Source organism: Haliaeetus albicilla, chromosome 11 (genome assembly GCF_947461875.1).
Source record: "Haliaeetus albicilla chromosome 11, bHalAlb1.1, whole genome shotgun sequence".
Taxonomy (NCBI): domain Eukaryota; kingdom Metazoa; phylum Chordata; class Aves; order Accipitriformes; family Accipitridae; genus Haliaeetus; species Haliaeetus albicilla.
The window spans coordinates 32,411,150-32,434,369 of record NC_091493.1 but is presented as its reverse complement, the minus strand read 5'-3'; the positions used below and the strand labels follow the sequence as shown (position 1 = coordinate 32,434,369).

The following is a 23,220-nucleotide window of genomic DNA, read 5'->3' as shown; positions in this document are numbered from 1 at the left end:
CTATTTAAATTTTGATCTGATACAAATGAAAATTTTCTGTCATTGTCAGTTGATTACAGTTCCTTTTACCCTATTGCATGTACTAGGAGAGGAAACTTTGAGGCTAGCAAAACTGTTGTAATAAGACTTTATTATTAAGCCTGTGATTCATCCTCTGGGTTAGAGGGAAATGTTGTTTCAATACTCTGTATTGCTTAACAGAACAAGCCTTAAGCTTTCATAGTAACAAAGTAAAAGTTTACATAGCTTGATTTTGGTACATGTAGAGATTGGTTGCATTATCTTAACAAGGTAAGGTAGTATTTGTGGTAGGAGTATTTCAAATAGTAGACAGTGTCCCTGTTCTTGATGTCAAAAATAAATTGGAAAACATAGTTAGCTTCCATATGGTAGCCTAAACTAAAAAAAAAAAAAAAAAAAGTAAATAAATAAAGTAATAAAATAAGTAATCCTGCCATGAGAATATGGATGGTGTCCTAAAGTTTTCTAGTCCTCACTATGTGGCATAAATGTCTGTAATGTGATTAGGCTATGCCAGGTGGAAATGTTTCACTGTGTATGAATGTTTTACATACTATAGCAATATCAGATATCAAAAGGCAATTGCCAGCTAATATTCTTGGTAATTATAAGGCAAAGCCAAGTCTTGGCATACAGGAAGCATTCCACAAACCCAGAGTATCCCACGGAGAAGAAACTTTTAGCTTCTATTAAAACATTGTTATAAATCAGCATAAAGCAGTTTCTTAATTATGGAACAAATGTACTCATTTTCCTCTTTTGAGGTAGCTGTCTTTGAAGCTTATTTGGGAAAGCCCCACATCAATATGTACTTCCAGGATCCTTTGTGGTATGTGTACGTTCCAGGCACGGGTCTGTTTCTTTTATGTGTTGACTTTTCCAAGGCTACAGCATCTGTAGTTCAATGAGCTTGACAGGGAAGGGGGAGGGTTCCTAAGTTTGGATTTTGGGATGCTCTGTAATCTTTGACTTTGAACTGGATCTTCCTCCCTTGAAGGACTGCGAAGAAGTTAGGGTCATGTAAGCAGACACTGTATCAATAGGCTGGAATGTGTTTTAAATTATTAGTTCTTTGACCTTTGATCTGTCATCAGATTCCTTCAGTGGCAGCAGGAGGAGGCTGCAAACTGGCTTCTGGGTAGTTAGTGCTATTAATAGTTAGGTGTCAGTGGATGGAAAGTTTATATATGAGGACATTCTTGTAGTAGATATCCAGTGCAGTGTTTGAAAAGATCTCTGCATTTCCACAAATACTTCTGACACAGAGACTGATCTGTGGACACAGTAACTGGTGGATAGAATGTGCTCCTTCCTGAGCATCAGGAAATTATACGAGATCCCCTGAAGCTCTGAATCACTGAACCAAAGAGCCTTCTTTATCTAAAAGCTCTCCAGGCTTGTAATTCTCTTTCAATATACCATGGTACTGTTTGCCCGCTTGTGAACTTCCCTTTTCAGCTTGGTTATTGAAACAGCCTTTAACATTATTAAGTCTTTTGATTTTTCTCAAGAGTGTTTGTATTTTCATTTTTTTCCTAAACCTGAGTATCTTGGCTTTCATTTACAGAAAAGGGCATTTCTAGTCATTAAAATACAAAACCTCGGAAAAATGTGAACCTGAAATGCTCTAACAAACAGCAGAATACAGATAAAAAGGACAGAAATATTACAATATCCTGGTTTGGACCATCAGGACTTTGGGGATCTGACTCAAGATCTTGAAGGTTTACAACTCTGCATCCTTTACCCATGGTAGAAAGTCCCATGGAAGGGAATGAGGAAGAGTAAGTTGAGATTTTAAGGGTGAAAATGAAAGAGAAGTACTTGTTGCTGAAGAAATTAGTACACAAATAAGTGAAAAGGCAAAAAGGGGGTCATGCTGTTATCTGTGTGCACAGGGAGACCTAATAAGGGACAGTGTGAACTTGTTTAAGGACAGCAAATCAGGTTAGAACAGTTTGGAAAAAACAGGGAGCAATGGGATTCTGCTGTTCCTGGGAAGCTAACAGAGGTTAAAATTTCTCCCATGACAGGAAATGGGATTCAGATGTGAATTCATGCATTCAGGTAGCTTGATATGAAAGCAAGCCTCAGTTGCAGCTGTGAGAGTAACTGCATATCTTAGCTGCTGTGTCTTGAAGCCTGTTCTTTTTCTTGCAGTGATGCTTATTGGTGTGTCACTTCAGGTTCAGGTAAGGGCCTGGGAAGTTTTCTGTAAGACAGGCTGGTTTCCTGCAAAATGACCCTAACCCTCCCGTAACCCATAAGCAGCAGGGAGAGCTCTGTTTCATTAGTGGCAGTAGCCTTTGGGATGGCAATGGGCTGCTTCAGAGGTGCAGCAGATTTTAAACTGTATCCAACCCCTTGGCAGTGAAAGCTGCCAGTCGGCCTCCACACTTGTGGAAAACAGTCTCTATAAGAATTCCTGAGGATCCCTTGCTCCTTGCTGAAGAAGCATGGTGGGTGAGGTGTCTGTGGGCTTTGACAGTAGGGCTCAAGCTATACCCGTAGATCTATTGCACACTGCTCTCCCATCCTCTGAACCTTTCCTGCCCTTCTACTTGTTTTCAGTAGCAATGTCTTATTTTATTTGGGTCTTTTTTCCAAATTATTCTTTCCATTTTCATATAATACACTGAATTGTTAATTTTTGCTTTAGATGTTAACAGGAAAAAAATTCCAAGCAGTTTCATCCCATTCTGAAGTGGATCCTTGGTTTGCGCTTGTGGTTTTAATGCTATTAATGGCAATTGGTTGACACTGATCTTAGTTTAGTCGGGCCTGAAGTCTCTTTCATATAAACGTTTGACAGGGAATGAAATTAATTGCACTGCTTGGCTGATGTTGATGAATGCTGACAGATGCCATGTCAGATTTTAACAAGCTACTGGATCCCTTTGAAAGTACAGGGCCAGCAGGATGCTTTACAGGTGCTTGATGAGTGGTACAGAGCATCCTTATGAAAACATGGAAAGTTGCTTGGGTTTATTGTCAATGTATCTTTCATTTGCCTGGCTTGGATGAGGTTTATTTTTGTTCTATTCTTACATCCTTGGTTTGCTTATTTATAATCTTTTTAGAGAGATCTCTCATCTAGATTGTTACAGCCAAGCTATACCAGGTTAAACTTTGACATTTTTCCACTGTTTGCATTTTCTTCAAGGTTCATTTCCCACAGACCCATAAATGACTTTGATCTCCACCTAGTGCTTAGTTTAATGTGAAAGGTGTTTTAAATGGTTGAATGATTCTTGCCATTGTTTCCATCCTGGTGCACAAAACACTGATATTTCAGTTGGGAAGCTGTCACATTGCTACATTATATATGGCTGTAGTTTGCTTGCTGTTGAACTCAGGTACTAGCTATTGTCTGTTAGATTGCTAGAAAGACTGAAATATATGCATGTCAGGTGCGGACAGGAAAGTTTCCCTGTGCAGTGTTGTTGTTATCTCCAGCGTTAAGGAGAAAACCAAAGCAAGCTGACCTCGTAGGACTAAAGGCAGCATCGTGGCATTGACTGGGAAGTTGATTAAGTTAAAACTCTGAGCTCATCTGAAACTCTGTCATCACTAGTGGTTTCAGCTCAGTGAATGAATGCTTGCATTAAATGCTTAAAGGTTTCACTCAAGTACCCCACTGAGAATTACTTGTGTCATAATGACAGTGGCACTCAGTAGTCATGCAGGCAAGGTGTTTGAAATGGAGAGTCAAGGTTTTTCAAGGGAAGAGGAAAGGGGCCTGGCTGGAGGCTAGAGGATGCTTCTCAGGGGGATCCCAGACTGATTTAGGAGATGAAAGAAATGCAGCCTCATCTTTTGCTCAGGAGGTATTTTAGCTGCTAATCCTTTCATCCAGCTGGTCACTAGATAACAAAGCAGATTTTAACATCACCTGTGTTTGTCCATGTATATAAAGCTCTTTTGACTTCCCAGGGTTGTTTTTAAAGAAGTCAATCTGTTGCAATGAGAAGAGATTCTAGAACCACTGGGAATGCTGGACACAGTTCCAAATAGCTTGGATCAAAATGCATCTCTCATCAGTGTATGGCAAAAAAAATCTCCAGTGACAGGACTGTGACAAACAGTTATCAGGATCTCTGTTACAGCTTTTGCAAAAAGCTGTATGCAATTTCTTAATGGTGGCTTGTAATCTTTCTGCAATTGTGGTACTGCAACATGGCTTCTGAGATTTACTGTTCTTGTGGTCTTCTGATGATACTTTGACGTACATTCATTCTTTAAATGATTTATGCCATCAAGAAGTGTTGATAAGAGGAATAAAACAAAGGCAGAGAAAGACTTAGTTCATTTGAAATGTAGAAACTTAAAATTTTAATAAGAACATGAACCTTGCTTTCATCAGTGCAGGATTTGTTAAGCTCTCTCCTAGGCAAAAAAAACCCAACCAGATTTTTCCTGTGTATTTGCTTAGATGTAGGTGATAAACTGAAACATTGCCAAATTAGTTTTTACTTTCAAACAAGAAATCCATTATGTCCTAAGAAATAAATGTTATATGAACATTTCCCTACTTGAGAACAGCACCATTATTCTATGAAGCTTAGAAATATAAGAAAGGAATAAAACCCCAACAGGAAATTGAATTTGCACATTATTTAATGCATGGTGACAAAACAGATAATTAGACTTTTCTTAATGAATAGTATTCACTTCTGCAAACTGAGAGCCCATGCTTGTAGTCTGCTTGTGTGGTTTTGTTTCTTCAGTGTTGAAACAATTTTTCAATTTTTAATGAACGTCAACGTGGAGTTACTTTATGAAGGGCCTGGTTTTTCAACACTCACTGACAATAACCCTATGGAAATCCTACATATAATGCTCAGTAGGATCAAATTCTACTTCCATTCACTTTGAAAAAATCTGATCTCTTCATTTTCATCATCTGCATTAAAGCTTGGAAGTGACTCAGCTTAAGAACCGTCCTGATCCCTTGGAGATCCCAGGCAGTTGGATTACACTTGAGCAGTTACATTTTGTCAGACCCTGTAGCTTTGAGAGCTGACAGCAGCACTGACAGTATCTCCTACCTTTTTGTGCTCCAAGGATGCAAAATAGTAGCTCCAGAGAGTAGTTCAAGAGAGAAAAAGCTAGTAGGTTGGTGTTTTCCATACAGTGGGAGGCAGAACTGTGTTCCAGCTTATTCCATTCACAAGAGACGCAGAATCATCTGTTTGGAATATGAAATTCTTTCATATACAGACTCGGAGAAGAAGGCTGAGTTCCTCCAGGAGCTGTTGAAGATAATGGTTTTCTTTTTTCACTTAAAGAAAAATGCTGATTTTTTTTAATCTCTATGTTTGTGGTACCTCAGGGAATAGAAATGCTCCCCAGTGTCTCCTGTTTCAGAAGGGAGGTTCTGGTCATGTAAAATTGGATTTCTTCCATCATATTGAGTAGGAAAGGTCTTGGGGAAATGTTATTCTCCTGTAGAACTATTTCCACGTGACGGATGTTTACAGAATACCTCTTGCTTTTTGCCTTCTCAAGTATGATTTGTGCGTCACTATTGGCTCCACGAAGTAATTCTTTTGAAGTTGTTTTTCCCATCAGTATAGGAAAAAACCAAAAGAACATAATTTGATGTTTCCTATAAACTGTCGTCATTTTGGTACTAATTTTTCTTTGACATGATACTTGTATCACAGCACTTGCCTAGATCACACTATTAGGATTTATTGTACGTATGCAGCAATCACAGCTGCTTTCTCTTCATTGCCTGTGCTGTCTGTGGCATGAACAATGCTGGGCAGATGGTCTTTTTTTTAATAAAAACAATCACAATTCGTCATCCATCTTTTCTGTGGTATTCCTACAGTGGTCATAAATATGTGTGCTAAGGCAATATGTTTAAGCTTGAGGGGATTTGTTGTCAGAACCATGACTTGTGCACTGTTGCAAAAAGGAGAAAAAAAAAGAAAAGCTGTTTAAATCCCATCCTTGTTTGTACACCACATTGTACACCAAGTGTGGATACAGTCATGTTCATCCTTTCTGATTTGATCTCTGAGTCAAAGTGAAAGCAGCCGGCTGGAACAGCATTTTTCCAACCATGGATGTTAATACTCTGGGTGACCCTTGTTTCGCCCATGTACTTTAAAGCTGTGATTAGTGATAGGAACACGTGCTAAATTGACTGCAAAAATCTGTTGTAACATGGGGTTGCCAGGACTTGCCTTTAATTCGTATAGGTTGGTGTGTGCTTCGTGCTGTGAGTGTGCCAAAGATGATGCATCTGCTGGTGGTTCACATCATAAGCAGTTCTGGTTGTGCCTGAACTCATGACTTGCCAGTATGAGAGAATTTAACTCATTCTGAGTTATTGACAAAAAGAATAAGAGATTGGGTGGAAAGGAGACTTCCTAAAGAAAAGAGCAATAGAGGGAGCTTCTTTTTAATAATAGCATTTAGGGTCATTAAAAGACTTGCCAAATAATTCTATCCCCCATTTTCATCGCTAGACTTTAATCCCTGTGGCCACACAAAAGGGATAGAGCTTAATAATCGTGAGTGCATGAACCCTTCCATTCAAAGTTTGTAGTAGTTTTTGCAAGCAATGATCTACCACAGACCTCCGTATGATATGTTGAAGCTGGATTTTCAGAAGCAGCTAGTACAGAGGTTGCATTGAAAGTTACTTTTGATCAACCTACCTCATCAGACCCATTGCCTAGGCAGGTAGAGAAGGCCATAATGACTAAATGAGTTTTTCAAAAGGTGACTCATTGGTAGAACTGGGGACCATAGTAAAGAGCCAGAGTTCATATATGCAGCTTCTGAGGCAGATCCAGCAGCATGCTGAGTGTCTTTAGCTTGAAGCTGAAGTATATATATAGACTTGGACGTTAAAGCTACAAGCTGAATTGCAAAGTGTAATTTAAATAATCTCATAGGCGCATGAGTACTCCATAGCCCTTGATGAAATTTAGCAGCTTCTGAAGCATCTAGTACTGACCCCACTCCTTGACAATATTCCAGTTCATACACTGTAACCACAGGATCTAACAGTCTGAATACTGAAGTAATCCCTAACAATTTTTAGACATTAAAGTAGAATTCTCAGTTACTCCATGATTTAACTGTAAGGATCCACCAGAGGTAACTTAGAAAACCAACCTGTTGTAACTAGGCTTAGGTTTCACCTCTGGAGCTCCGGTGGAAAATGACTAGATGGCCCACGACTCAGGAAGAGTCTAAGATGATGTGGTGTAGAGGTCACAGTATCTTCTGCCTAACGGTTACATGATATTGTACCATTAGTTTGAAAATAATTTTTTAAACAAAATGGACATCAGTAGAAGAAAACGGAAGAATGAAAGATGTTTTTTTTCTGGAGGTGTACCTGAAAACCAGCTTGGAGCATTTTGCAGCATTATAATAGAGCCTTAACAATAGTTCTCTGTAATTCTCCTAAGTCACTGATAATTGAGTTTTGGTTGCTTGTGGATTTAATGCCACCATGAAATGTAATTTGTTTGCACATGGAATATTAACACTGTTTTATGCAGAAATATGAAACCAGAGAAATGCTAGTACTGATACTGCTTTTATTGTAAGCTGCATTTTAGTGCATTCTGTTTATTGCTATTCTGTTAGTTATTGTTACAGTAACAGTCATTAGACCTCCAGGGCTTGGCAACAGGCAGACAGAGAATTTGCAATCCCTGCCCCAAACACATTGCAATTTTAGTTTTCAAGGCAGTAGTTAATAAGATATTAACCAATTATAATGGAGGAGAGAACGAATGTTGTGCATAATATCGTGCTTGGAATTTTTGGCAGAGAGATGAACTGAACTCAGGTCCCCTGAAAATCTTTCTGTATTTCATATTTTCATTTTTCAAGGACTCTGTAACTGCAGGGACCTAGAATCCTGCTTATTTATTTTTCCTTAATAATCAGAATTTCTGATATTCGATATTTCTGATATTTGATCTGAATATACTTGAATGTTACAAAGAGGGATGAGATGGAATTGCTTGCAGAGTATGAGTTAAGATAGCATCCTAGACTGCTGTGAAGAGTAGTTTCTCTTACTGAATTACACACAGTATACAGAGGAGCAGTAGGTGTGGCTGAAACCAAAATGCCTGGGAGCAGCCATGTATATATTTGTCTAAGAATTCATCTAGCAGCTCCTATTTATGCTTTCTCACTGAGGTGAATAAAGAGGACTTTTTAAAGCTCGCATGAAGCAAGTAGTATTTTTGGTGCTACTGTGGGATGTTAAATAGGTAGGTTCAAATCCTTTGTTCAACTCAAGCTAAAGCCAAAGTGTGAAATTCAGTTTCCCATCTCCTATGGCTCTTTCTCTTCATAAGAGTTGGCTGTTATAAGATGGATTTCTTTGTCTCCTGTGTCGACCAGAAATGCCAATGTAATACTATGAATATTTTCTTAAAGCAAAACAGGCACCTGGTTTTGATGTGTTTTGGTTTGGGTGAATAAGCATTTAACAGTAGAAAAACTGCCAAGTCACAGAAATCCTTGACTGGTCCTTCATCCTTTTACTGATATAATTTTTTTTCCCAATAAAGTTGTACATGACCACAAGTCTATATCCAAATATTAGAGTTGTTTATCTAATTCATGAAGTACAGGGAGTATAGTATGTAAAAGACTTAACACAAGATCAATGCAGATTAGGTACTCAAAGGTAATAGTAGTTCTTAGGACATTAATTTGTTGAGAATACAGGTGGGGAATACTCTTCCTATTGGCTTTATTCAGTGTCCAGTATACTGTTGTATAGTTTGGCTGCATGTATCATGAAATGTATATGTAGTGGAGATGTGGCTATATTTTTAATGCTTGATTGTCTTTTCACTGCAGCTTTCTCCCACTATTTATGTCTAAATTAATACTGTAAAATCACCCTGAAGATTTGAAAGATAATACTTTTTAAAGCAAAATGAAAATTATTGATGCAACGATGGTGAAGCAACTCAGTGTTATCTGAGGACTGGAAGAGTTAATCTGAACCATACAACATTTCTGAAGTATTCATAGTTTCAAAAACAATGAGCACCTTGAAAGCTTCTTAAAGCATGTGGTTGCAGGAAAAATGTATGTTAGTGTATAAAATAGTAAAATCTGTTGTATTTATGAAATCACATCTTTTCTTCTGCTCACCTCCAGTCCCAGAAGTCAAAGCAAGATTGCATTAGTACAAATAACTCTGATAACAGCATTAACTGGGTGATGTGAGGTAACTGAGGTCTTGGTGAGGACCAAGTACACGAAAGTTACAATAAAGTAGATTCCTCCAAGGAAAGTCTTTATTACAAGCTCTCTTCTAGCCAGAGAATACCAACTATCTCCTGGGATGTCAAGGCATGTAATGACAGGAGGAGAAAGCAAAAATCTGATAGAAGGAAGCAAGACCACCAGGGTCATCTCATTTGCCGGCAGCATAGGCTGTTGCTGACATCCTTAGTAGCTATATTTTTCCAATCTATCTGTCTGTTTTTTTTTTTCTTCCAGTGTGTGGCTGTGACTTGGCACAAGGAGGCTTTTTCATTAAGAACGGGGAATATCTTTGCACCTTGGATTACCAGCGTATGTATGGTACCCGCTGCAATGGTTGTGGGGAGTTCGTGGAAGGCGAAGTAGTGACAGCTCTCGGAAAAACTTACCATCCAAGCTGCTTTGCCTGTACTGTTTGCAAGTAAGTCATCCCTTTCAACTAACATGGCGTGAACCAGTACAAGGAAAACAGGGAGAAAGGTATCACCATGAGAGACAAGCCTCAAGACACATTTCTCTTTGGGAGGCGTTTGGTTGGAAAAGATCTGCTGCAAGTCTGATTTTGAGGGTCTTCAAAATACCACTCATTTATTTGGAGGGGACACCTTCTCTGTTACATATAGTTCCCTGTTCTCAGAAAGTTACTCTCACATATCGAAGAATTGAGTATCAGGCTTACATGTTGAGATAATGGACATGGGTTAAGTTGAGTTCAGATGATCAGCCGAGCTTGATGGGAGAAATGAGGTAAAGCAAAATTCTGCATGCTACAATAGAGAAGTCATTTGGGCTACAAGAACAGTTAAACAATTGAAAACATACTGGAGACTCATTTTCATATCATGTAAGAACACATGGCTTTGGGACAACTGTGATCCCCCTCTTCTTCCCAAATGTTATTTGTTGTTCCCAGTTCTACAGGGAATAAAAAGAAGTTAACTGAGGCTGGGTGGATGGACCAAAAGGTGGCATTTTTAACTTGTATTTTTGTTTAAAGTCTCACTAAGATGTTAATTCAGAATTTAGGAGACTACTGGACAAATATTCCACATGCTCTCATAGCCTGCTCATTTGAGCAGTTCTATACTTGAAAATCTCAGCTCAGCTTTACAGCCTGAACTCAACCCAAAGTCCCTGTGCATAGTGTTCTCTATTAGCTGGCTGTAGGCACTGAGACTATGCTAGAATTTAGGCTGTCTTAGCATGTACCTTATTGCTATGGGGATCATGATAATATTTTGGATACACTAGGGGAAATAAAACTTCTGTAGGTTTTTATAGAAGTGGCACATTTTTATAGTAGTAAAAACAATCTTATAAAGCAGAAGTACAGTGATATTATGGTGCCATGATGATTCTACAGAGAGCCAACTGTTATGTGTGTAGTTACTATTTACTAAGCTGGAATTAAGATGGCCATCAGGTTGTTCATTTCTGCAGTTCTGAGCTCTGCAAATAAAACAGAAGTTTTCTTAAATAAGTTTCAGTGTAATGGCCGAGGGACACATAACAAGCATCACATAGAGATGTAGGTAGATTTCATAGAGAGGCACAACTCAAAAGACAGGACCTGTTCCTTTGTAGTCTTGGAGGGAGATAGTGGAGTTCTCTAGAAATCAGAATCTGACAGCAGTTGAATTGTCTGAAACTTAATGCAGGAGGATGATATGAACAAGAAAGGCAAGAACATACGTTCTGAGATATTACCTTGTTGGAGAACCCATCATATGACGTGCCTGAGTATTAGTGTGGCAGACTTGCCAGCTGCTACCTTAATCTTTCATAGCTACCTCTGATGAGTGGCACTTTGTCCTATAGCCTGGTATGTTTTTCAACACCTTTTCTATTGGAAATATTTTGATAATTTTTCCGTTTGGTTTTAAAAAGTGTGTGAATTTCTGCATGTTGGTAATCATATGATGTGTATGTTTCCATTTTATTTTCCCAAGGACAGTGTGAAAGTAGATGATACAGTATGAAACATGACATCAATATTCTCTACATTGACTTGCATCCATCTTTTTATGTTGAATGAACAAAAGATGAGTCATTGGAATAGATTCATGAAATGCAGTATTGCTGCTGATTTATTTATGGCCCACTTAGGAATGGCAGTGGAAAGGAAACTAGAACAATGCCTTAAACATTTTATATTGTGGAAATGAGCAGATGTTCATTTGTTTTGGAGTGAGGTGTGGTGTAGGGGGGTCTGTACTCAGCAGCTGAAGCTACTTAGTAAAGGTTTGGAGTTACTAAACCTTCTCATTTTAGTGAAAAGCTCATAAAAAAACATTGTTCATCCTCTGTTTTATACACCAAATAAGAGTTAACAGCAATGTCAACTTCTGCCTAACGCATTTTGTTGGGTTAAGCAAATCCAACGTTTTGTTGGGTTCAGCAAATAATCTCAAATTTCTGTAGTGCATTCAGCGTTTACCTTTCTCCTAGCACCATCTGTACAGGTAGCAATTACTGGTGGTTCTGTAATGTAGATACCTATTTTAAATCTCTAGGAGAATGAATGTGGATAACATCTCAATTTTTTTGCAAACTGCTACATCCACTGTAAAGTAGTCATATATTTCATTGCTGAATACAGATGAAATTAGTGTATTTATGAGTGACTAGCTCCACATTCCTTCACTAACCTCAAGGCCAATTCCGCTTCTTCGAGTTCTCTTCTGTACCATTTGCTATCCACAACATCATGCTGAGACCATCATAAATGTAGCTGTTGTGTCTAAGCGGATTTCACTGTCGTCTACTCTTTAGATAAAGTGTGTTTGATAACTTTTGAAAACCAAAATACAAGGCAAGTCTAACCTCTGCTCTGCTTGCATCCACAGGTTTGATTTCTTCCAGTGCCTGGCTTTGCCAAGGCCACATTGCAGAAACTATTTGATCTGAGTTTCTGTAAAGTACTGATTGCACTGGCGAAAGGCAGCAAACTCAAGGCATAGAGAACAGAGGAAAACTTCTGGCATAACCTTTGCTAAAATACATTTTTCTCTTTAACTCTCTAGGCGTCCATTTCCACCAGGCGATCGAGTTACCTTTAATGGAAGGGACTGTCTCTGTCAGATGTGTGCTCAGCCAATGTCCTCCAGTCCAAAAGAATTGTCTCCCTCAAGCAGTAAGTATGCCATCTTCTTTCTGAAGCCTCTCACTTTCCCAGGTTCATCAACGTTTGGTTGAAACTAACTTAATGCAATCTTTTCTTTTGTTTTGTTTTAATTTTTCCTCACCTTTAGAAATGCAAACTATCTCTGAGAACCATTGTTTTTTCTTTCTTTTTTTTTTTTTCCCTTCATTAAAAGTGTCTGGTACTACAGGTGGGAAAAGACACTTACACATTTCAATATGAACAAATGACTTTTCCCCAAAGACTGGATTTTTAAAAGGCCTGATTTTCCTTTATAGGCACTGGAAAAGTATCTAATTGATGAAATCTGAGGTTTCAGAGTTGATAGATTCCATTTTTTTCATGTACAATTGCACAGGTTTAAGTATTCAAAGGAGGACAAAGTCAGAGGAAATTAATTTTCTTGTACTATTTAACACCCTAATTTAATTAAATTATCCTTTAAAAGGAGTATCACCAGGGTTATGCTTCCAGTAGACTGATACCACAATGATACTGTGATCAGAACCTCAACAAACCTTTTTTAAAAAGAGAGAGAGCAAGTTAAGGGGAAAGAGAGAGAATGAAGAAAGTTTGGGAGGGAAATTAACTTTGTTTGCTGTTGGGTTTTAATGCTTTTAAAAAATAATTTGTAAATTACTGATATTAATCTCTGCCTCTGGTAGTTAATTTTTTTAAATCTTTGGGGATTTCTGATTCTTTCTGTGACTGCTGGATTGTACTCAACACTCTAATCTGTAATGATTTACCCAGTACAGTATTATAATTCAGAATGGCTAGAGATTTCCTTGGGACGCTAGGTTGTTTTCCACCAGTGTTGGTTTCCTTCAGGAAGACTCTGTGTATTTTGTACTGGTTTGAGATCCTAGGATTATAAAGTGCAATGTGAAGGCAAAGTTGGATAACGTTTGTGCTCAGTGGGCAAGTCAAGGGAATCTCAGGTTATCTGATTTGCCTGAGAACATGTAATCAGACACGTAGCAAAATGGAAAATGAGAGCTGTTTTTTTGTTACCATGCCTTTCTGTCTGTTAAGTGATACTTTTCCGCTGTAACTGTAGATTTGGAGCTGAAAATGCACAGGCCTAATCACTTAAGGAAGAATTTAGGAACGTGAAAAAAGCCTTACAAAACTTACAATCCAACATAGAGGTGTATGAGGTACTTCAGGCACCCAGAGAATCCTTCTGAGATAAAAGAATGATGTGGAAATTGTATTTGTTTGAATTACTGATATTTAGGAGGTATAATTGGCACAGAAATGCCAGGCATAGAGGTATTGGACGGTACTGATGTTCTTTTTCTAAGCGTGTCACAGCACTGATTCCCAAACAACTGGTGTTCAGTATCGAAGTAGCTGGATCACACTACATCTGGTTCTCAAAAAGTGGCGCACTCATCCAGCAGTGTGGCAGCTTCCTGGATACGTGACTCCAGGTGCCAAAATGCCTCCTAGCAAATGGTGGGCTGAAGTAGTCTGACAGTGAACAAGTGAAAGAGCTGGAGTCACTTCTTGATAGCCATAGTCTCTGCTAGAATTGAGTCTTGGGTTTCACACTGAAGCCATAGGTAGCAAGGATTATAAAACAATCTTCCCTGATACTTGTGATAAGATTTTTTTTTTTTTTTTTTTTTTTAAAATCAATATCGGATCCTGCTGGGCAAACTGCCTTACCAGTACACACAGCAAGAGAGCTCCTGCTCTTAACAGTTTACAAGTACCTGCCACTGTGCATCTTGTACTTTTATGGATAAAGACTTGTAGAAAGCTATAGAATAGAGTTTCTTGTCATTTTAGAGCAAATGTCTGTCCAAAACAGACAAATAAAAGTGAGACCAGCATGTGTTTATAAGTTGAGAAAAACTCAATTAAAAGAATACTAATGAAGCGTCCTTTGTCTTCAAAGACATGCCAGCTACTGCTTTAGCTTTGTGCAAAAGTTGACTTAGATAAGGAGAAGTCTTTCTTGCTGGCACTGAAGAGTAAATTTTCATTAGTGTAAGCTGTTCCAGATTGCTTCAATGTCTCTCCTGCTGGCTGAATCAGACACATCAATTTTTTCTAATGCTTTGCCCTTTTTTGACAGTTTTGGTTTTTTTTTAATACAAGTTCTCTTAGAAGAGAATCTCATTCATGCTGTGCATCTATTTTATATCCTATATTGCTGTCAGTTTCCCCTGATTACTTCCAAGTAGATTATTAGAGGAGGCTTTTCTTAAAACAAAGAAAGTTGGATGTGAGGAAATTCAACAGACTGAAGGTCTATCAGGTTTGATTGGCTTATGTAATGTAAAAGGAAGCCTTCTATCCACTAAAATGTCTGCATTAATGTTGACATGCCATTTTCTAATGTCTGTTACTTCACATAAATGAAAGGCTTATTGACAGCTTTTCTTGGATGATTTCAAGGAAAATCAAATGCCTCTAAATACAGGGGTTAACATCGTGAGTAACATGAACCTGAATATTGTTACACTCTTTTATAGTGCATGCTAATGAAAGCCAGAAGCAAAAATACCGAATAATTAATTTCCCTTTTTTTTGTTTAATATTATTTGGGTCCGTGGTACTTATTTCTGTTATTTATATTAATAATTTATTTCTTTCACTGCACATGTATTACCTGGAGTAGTTATAGCTATTTTCTTGAAGAACCATTTCAGTGACTCCTTTTTTATTCTAATTTGCTAAGACAGTCTTTTTCAGTATACAGATGCTATAGAGTAATTATAATTCACAATTTAGTCAGCCCTGTTCCTTAGACACTGCTAGAAGTACACAGTGTACTAGGTTTGGGATTTTCATTCATTCAGCAGGAAATCTAATACCAAATACCTGTAAATAGCTTTGCAGACAAATGAAATGGATGGTGTTCATTTTTGTTATTGTTTTATTTCATATGACAGCTTGATAAATGAGATGTGATCTGTAAAGCAAAGTGACTGGGACAGATGTAGAGCAGCACAGAAGCAGGGCACAACTAGACAACACTGACTAAAAGTGTGATGTTGATGGCTTGGGTAGTTCAGGGTTTTCAAGATTCTGCCAAAGACAGAAAGTTATTTTCTTTGGAGCCCAATAAAGGAGTAATATAAGTAGTGTATCCTGGTAATTACTATTTATGTTTTAAACAGTGTCCACGTTTTGTAGACAACATCATGATTGCCTGGTTTGTACTGTTTTAAGCTCTTTCTACTTTCTGTTGTGTTTTAGCTACACAATAGCACACCTGTGTTTGTTACGGTCCATACTGGCTTTCCTGAGATGCAGTTGTACAGGCATCTATTATTTCTGAATTTTAGGCAAGACTGCAACTTGTGCGCTTGGCTATTTGGTGATGGGTGCCCTGCTTCCCCCCGCCTCCCCTCATTTTACCTTCTATTAATTACTGTCTCCTGTATTGTATCTCTCCTCCATACGTGACAGCCTTATTTCATTGTCCCTCAGCATTTTGTATCACGTATTCTGTAGACTGTTTTCAAAGGCCACCTTTAAAAATCTGCAAATTATATGGGGTTTTTTTCCTAATTTCGTGCTGTAATTTAGAGTGAAAAAGAGTCAAAGCCAAAGTCAAACTTTTGAATTTTTGTTGTTGTTATTTTATGTTGTTTGGGGATTCATGGTTCATTGTTTCCATGTCGTCAGAGGAATGTTTATCTAGTGGTTACTTCCCATGCACCTAGGAATTGTGAGTGTAGCTTTCTGGTTTTTTTCATACATATTTTATATATCAGAGTTGGTACTTAAATTTCAAGGGGCGGTTTTCTTCCAGCAAAATGAAAAAATAACGCTGCCGTAGCTTACTAGTATGTTGTGGTTATAAGCAAATTGAAGATGGTATGGTGCTTAGATGGTGCAGTCCTAAGTACTGTACTACTGCCTGACCCTTACCTATTGATGCTAAAGTCATTAAAATTAGAAAATTTGTGTAGTTTTAACTTGTATAAGGAGAAATTCAAGAACCTAAGGTCTTCCTAAATCCTTGTTCTTCATCCATTTTAGGGTTAGGTACCTTTGGAAGAGTAGTGTGAGAAGTGTGAATGCACAAGAGGTGTCGTGAAAGGTACAGCTGAGAGCAGAGCAGCCATAGAGAGATTCCCCGCGCTTGGGGTGGGCGTGTGAGTTGGTGCCACCAGTCTGCTCTGGTGGAACTCGAACCAGCAGTCTTCTGGCTCGGGGGTCATCTTTGAAATTCTGAAGAGACTATGTGTCTTTGACCACAGTTTAATAAATTTCCCTCTTCCTCAAACAGAGATTTTTCCCTTAGGCATTCCGCTTCACTATTTCCATGATAAAGCACTTCAGTAATAAGAGTGTTATGTTACTTCCCTACCTGAGGTTGAGACATTTCTCTGTTGGTTCATTGTCTGGGTGCTGGTTAGGAAATTTTAGTTATTTCTGATACCTTTTTGCTGAAATGTTGGATCATTTTAGTGGTGTGCATGAACTAATTAAGAAATTGCATTTCAAATGAAAAGTGGGCTTTCTAGATGGATAGCAAAAAACTCCCTATCCAAAAGAAACTGAAGCGTTGCAATTACCTATCAAGAGTTTTCGTTTGAAAAATTAATCTTCTTTTAAAATGATGGTGGAGACTCTCACAGTTTCCTCTTCTTCAGTGAAATAGATACTTGTGTCCTGTATATGCCAAGATATCCAGTGATGATACTGTTTGGAAAGAAGCACGGGGAAGATATTTCAACTCCCCTTTCTTTGTAACAGCCTCTCCAGTGAGTTAAGAGCATTACAGTACAGCCAAGACGTGGACCAGAGTTTTCAAAATGACCAGTGTTACATGTGCGTAAATAATCTTTGGTGCAGCTGTTCCCTGACCAGCCGGCATCCACATGGAGATTTCACAGTACTGTTTTGCATGTTTGTCCTTGTCTGTTTTGCACATTATGTTCTGGTTCAAAGAATGTAAGTTCTCTGGGACAAATGTTTTCATGCCCATCAGTACAGAGTCTAACAGAGTTACATCCTGGTTCACAACTGGGGATCTTAGCTCTATTGTAATATAAATACTGAGCTTAATGCTTAATGAACTTGTGGGAGAAAGGTATCTTTGTTAATTATTCTATAGCCATATCTCTTCAAATAACCTGCAGCTAAGCTCCCAGTAAATATCTGAAACTTCCAGCAAGGTTTCTGGTAATGTTGAAGTAGAGCAGAGCCAACATACCTTACCTATTGAAGAAAAAGGTGGCCAGGAAAAAATGAGAATCATCTTTTTCCTCACTGCCCCGAAAGTCGGGGGGAAGCGAGATTGTTTTTGAAACAATGAAGGATGAGGATGGAGAGGCAGCAAATTTGCTTTGCAGTCCTCCTTCAAAGACTCTCTAATTCTTAATGCAGTTTTATATTTGGGACATAAATGTCCTTTCATTAGATAAAGATATAGGTGACTGTTGCCAGTATTCAGAAATAATGTGTGTGCTGATTTATAGGCATCACAAACTTCTCCATTAGAAGTTAGCTGAGTGGATAAAATGGTTGCAAAATTCCTTTTAATCTTAGTTCTTGTGAAAAGTCTGCAGCTAGATTTGTGACTGTTTAGCCACATTTGACTCAGTTTTCGTTATTTTGTTCTTTATCCTTCTTTCCTAAGCTGTCAGAAAATTCCTTCAAGTCCATAGAAAAGACTTAAAAAATGAAGGGGAAGAGTTGGCTGGCTATTTGTAAGCAAGCTATCTGCAGTGATTTTTGGCTTTAAAGGATATTAAGCAACATCCAACACAGGATTTTGAGCTAATTCTTAGGAAATATCCTACAATTTCACACTGTGTGTCAAAGCTACGTAGTGTGTATAGGTATTGTACAAATACTTGGCACAGATGTGGACAGGCCTTAGTGTAAGACACTGAGCCCAGTTTTGGCTTAATACACACAATATCCATAAACTTCAGTGAATGCAGTGGGGAACTTAGACGGGCTCAACAATTATGGTTTTGAACATGCATTTTAAAAATGTAGTTTTTAAAATCCTCTGTATAATTTTGAACCTTAAGGGTTTAATATTTTTTGTGTGCTATAACACAAAGATTTTCTTGTTTCATAATTCCTGGCTTATTTGCTAAAGATACAGAAACACTCACATATCTCTGTGGCATTAAAGCCTGCATACCTATGTTCAGGTACTGGAGATTCAGTTGAGGATTTTGGGGACTTGACAGAAGGGACTCATGTCTTTTTTAATTTACCATAGAATAAAGACATACCACAGACATCATTGTGGATTGATTTCAAACACTGTGATTTAAATCACTGATTCTAATCATGGTTTACCTGAGAACCCAGGAAACCTTGATTAGAATAATTGATTTTAATCTTGTTTTACATTTAGATTTTTAATTATAAAAGGCTAATTGATAAGCATGGGGATATTCCATATCTGTACACATTTACTTAAACTAATATAGCTCCGCATAAATTTGTCATATTCTTTAACATCTATATTTTTCCCTAATGACTGTTTTTCCTCATGATTTACGTCAAGCTCTGTTTGAATGGAAATTGAAGTTTAATTAGAATGCATAAAATAGCATTGTGGATTTTTTTTAATTTAAGAAACTACCTGAAATCTGCTAGACACATGAAGAAAGTAAATGCATTAAAATATATTTTAATTTTGGAACTGCTGGTTTGTCAAGGGTCTGTAGCTTATAAAACTATTTACTTTGGATCACCATGTTTTTAAAGATTTTTAAAATGGCAGACGTTATCATTCCTGGTTTTGTTCATAGATAGGAAAAGGAAAACAAGTTTCTTCTCTCTGTTTTCAGATCCCATTTGGATTTTTAACTTGGATTTAATTAAAATTAAAATTTAAAATTCTGATTTAAAATGAAATAATTTATTTTTAAATATCAGTATTTAATTCTCCTTACTTTAATCTAAATTTGATTGTAATAACCTTGCAGAGCAGCTACATTTATGACTTAATATATTGAGCATACAGTGGATCTAAAATTATACCCTGCCTCCCTTTATTAAGAAAAAAATAAACAAATCAACACGCATGAAATGATACAAAATTCAGAGAAATTATGCAAACCCAAGCACAGTTCCTTCCTGGCAAAAGTGTTTAGATTACACCTAAGAATATGCAGCTCTTCCTTTGATAAATCCTTCCAATGATACAGGCCCATTTTTATGATTACTCCAAGAAGATTTATTCTTTTGAAGAATGTTTGCAATTTTTGAGGCATTTTCATCATTTGAATTGCTTTATTGGATTGATTTTAGTCCTCGCTTATATTTCATAACAATGGCTAAATTACTTGAGTAGCCTCCATTTACTCAGCTATTTCTTATTTTACAAGGACGGGTATTTTCACTGCTGCTTTATAAATTGCCTTAGATCCTTCTCTGGAGGTGTATAAAGCATTGTTATAGAGTAACTTTTGGGTGATAGAGACAGAGCAGCAACTGTATTAAGAATATAGTTGTGGCAGGGAAGGAAGTTTCTGATTTACAAGTTTTCTATCAGAAAATGTTCCTTCACAAAAATTGCTGTTTTTCAGGAAGGTGTTTTCAGTCCAGTTTGCCCATTTTTTTTTGTATACTTCTGTGTTACATGTAAATTGGGCAGAAACAATTATGAATAGACTATATGAGTGTACTAAATAAGTATTGGTTCTTATTTGTCTAAGTGTAACCCCATCTTGAACTTGGAAACTGAAACATGTCCAAGTCCTTAGCTTTTACCAGAGCAGTACTAATCAAAAGGTAATTCCAAAGAACGTTCTAGGGAAAGTGCAAGAAATTGCTCAGTAAATGGGTGTTGCATGAGGAGGCATCACTAGCTTGGAAAACACAACTATAGGAGGAGATCCCCAGAGATAAGAGTATCTGGGAATTGTCATGTTCAGAAAGCCTTCCAGGTAGTCACTTAAAAAGAATGTGAAAACTGAATTAATTGTCAGCTAGACCTTAGTTTGCCATGGGTTATCAGGGCATAAAAAACTTCCTAAAAGTTGTCATATGTTTCATTCCATGTGTTGGAGGTTGTACCCTGTTGGAATTGCTTGTTTTCCAAGAGTAACAATTGAAAATTACCCAAAATAGTCTGCAGATGAAGAGACACAATGTGCTATCCATGAGCTGAGTGTTAAAACAGTGAAGCTCGTTTACTAACTGAGCAACTCACTTGGGGTACTGTGACTTGGAATTGTGAATTCGAATTCAGCTGGAATCAAGTACTGAAGTGTGGTAAAAGAAATAACAGTGTAAAGACTAGCCTCAGCTTAGATGTACCTGGCTGTGGTTTATCCATCGGAGTAGTTTTACAGCTGGGATTCTGGGGCTGCTAAGCTGGGCAAAAAAAATTTAAAAAAATCTTTATCTTTCCTTTACAGGACAAGTAAAAACTCTTCTCAGTTTGTAGCATGTCTGTTTATCCTTCCTCTTCCTATTTCATTCACCCTTCGGTTTTTAGTTCAGACACCTGTATGAAAGCTTGGGTTGAAGAAGGGACTGAGGTTGATGTTACGGCACAAGGCTAACCTGGTAGTATGTTGCTTGCAGGGACAGTTTGCAGGAGTAAGAGGTTATAAGGTCAATTGGTTTGGCCTCCTTTGGGAGGGAGGAATAGAAATATGTGGAAAGAAGGGAAATACCGTTTCTTTTTCCTGTGTAGAAGACTAACACAAATGCTTACATCAATACAGAAGGGAAAAATAAAAACACCTTTGATAAAATAATGTCGTGTTAACAAACTACAGTTGGGGAAGAGCATTCATCTTTCCAAATCACTTTAAATTACATCAGATGATGAAAGAGCTATTTACAGTAACAATACATCCAAGATGTATATTAACCTGTTTCTTAAAAAGGCAAGTCAATGTTAGGCACTCACAGATGGTTAACAGGGACTTGTGTTGCAGGCAGAGGATGCCAGTTGTTGCCATTGTGATTTTTTTCCACATTTAATCAACTAAAATAATTTTATTTTCTTTATTTTGAATATATCAATTTTTCCAAACTTGCCATTTATAATAAACTGTCAGAGTTGTACTCCACTTCCCATGGGAAATTTATTTCCCTCTATTGTATCCGCCCAGCCTCTTATTGTTAGATTTCAGGAGTACAAGGCTGCCCGCATGGGTTTGTTTTGCCTTTAGCAAAAGGGCAATAGTGCCTTTTGTTCTAACAAACATTTCCCATCCTTGTGTTGGCAAAGAGGAAGGGTCTGGCAGCAGATTTCTTGAGTTACATACTGAGATCTAAATCCTGGATATAAAATTCCCAATACTGTATGTCCTTCTCTGACTTCCAGAACTCATCACTGCCCTGATGATCAAATAGTTATGCTTTAAACTTTAAAAGCATTTATCATACTGTAAACCAACCAAATGAGTTTGTATTTTCAGCTTTGACAGAAATATCTGGATGATCTGGAAAAGCCTGCGTGATATCATCAAAACTTTTAATTTTAAAACAAGGCGTTAAAAGGCATTGCCTGATCTGTGGTTAAAGGGTGACTGAAGAAAAACTCTGATCTTCCTAACTTTATGAGAAATGATAATTGTGCAACCTTCAAATTGCCACAGAAGAATTATTGCAATCTAAGTTGTTTTTCAAGGTGGCTAAGAGTTATTTATAATTAGGGATTTCTTGACCTTGACTCCAGTGATAATATTTGGCTCTTTCTTCACTTCCAAATCACTGTTCCTTGTAACTTGCTCTTTAGGTCCAGCTATGTTTGACAACGTATTTCTGTGTAAGTTCAAAGAAAACTTGTTTGTTTCTTTTAAAAATAAAAAAAATAATAACAATAAAAATCCCCCCCATTCTGCCCTGCTTTACCTGTTTCATGGCAGAAGCCTGCTGGTGTTGTCTTTATAAAACTAATGTATCTGTGTTTTAGAGGGAGGGGAGCAGCAACAAAAGGTGTGTAATAATAGCATTACTCCTGTGACTGGTAGGGGTTGTGGCAGCTTCAGACTTTATCTAGACATGTGCTACTAATGGCCATCAGGATTGAAAGGAACTTTTTGGTAACTTAATTATGCATAATTAAGTCAGACTGCTATTAACTCTGTTCACAGAGCTAACCCTGTGTGGAGCAGAGTTGGTATGCTCATGCACATGACTTTGCATAACCATATGCATTAGGACAAAAGCAGGTAGAGAAGATTTCCCTTTCATAAGTTATATGGGGTGAGCAGAGAATGCGAGATAAAGGTGTATTTGCTAGTAAATTTTCAAAGCAATCCAAATGGGAGTGGGTAAAGTCATATGCAGTGTGGTTAGGGTTAATACAGCTGTATCAGCTCTGAGCCCACCATCTGTGCTGTGATCAGGGCTCTCTGCTATTGGCTGAGAGCAGGGGAGGAAGGCAAAGGAAGAAAATCCACCGCTTAATTTAGGCAGTGACGAATGGGTTGCTGTGCAGGATGCTTCACTCCTGGATGTCTGGGATGATGCAGACACTAAAAAGGGAAACGCGTTTTCTCATCATATATTTACAAGCAAGGTGTCATGTGTGGCAGCTCACCCTGGCCTACATCTTTTAGTGAGGCTGCTTAAGGTGCTTGGGAGGGGTAGAGGTCTTAATCATATATAATATTATAGTGCCATGCTACTTTCCCTTGTCCTGTCCCCCCACTTTTCCATGCTTTTGGGCTGGCTGACTCCACATCACAGCCCTTTTGTCCAGGCATTGGCATTTGCTTCTGTATCTGGACACAACAAATATGACACCCTTCTGGGCTATTTTATTCCAGAGCTGTAGCTTAAATATGTTAGGATACATCTTCAGATTGAGCAGGCCTAGCCAGAGTATGCAAAAG

General features: G+C 37.8%; 1 protein-coding gene across 13 annotated transcripts in view; it reads left to right on the top strand.

The window, feature by feature from the left end:
• The window catches only part of ABLIM1 (actin binding LIM protein 1), a 209,877-nt gene that overhangs the window by 100,554 nt on the left and 86,103 nt on the right, over positions 1-23,220 (top strand). For all 13 annotated transcript variants that reach the window (XM_069797057.1, XM_069797056.1, XM_069797055.1 and 10 more), the window contains 2 exons: positions 9,523-9,706; positions 12,309-12,418. In XM_069797057.1, coding sequence (XP_069653158.1) covers positions 9,523-9,706; positions 12,309-12,418 — 294 coding nt within the window. The remainder of the gene's footprint in view (positions 1-9,522; positions 9,707-12,308; positions 12,419-23,220) is intronic.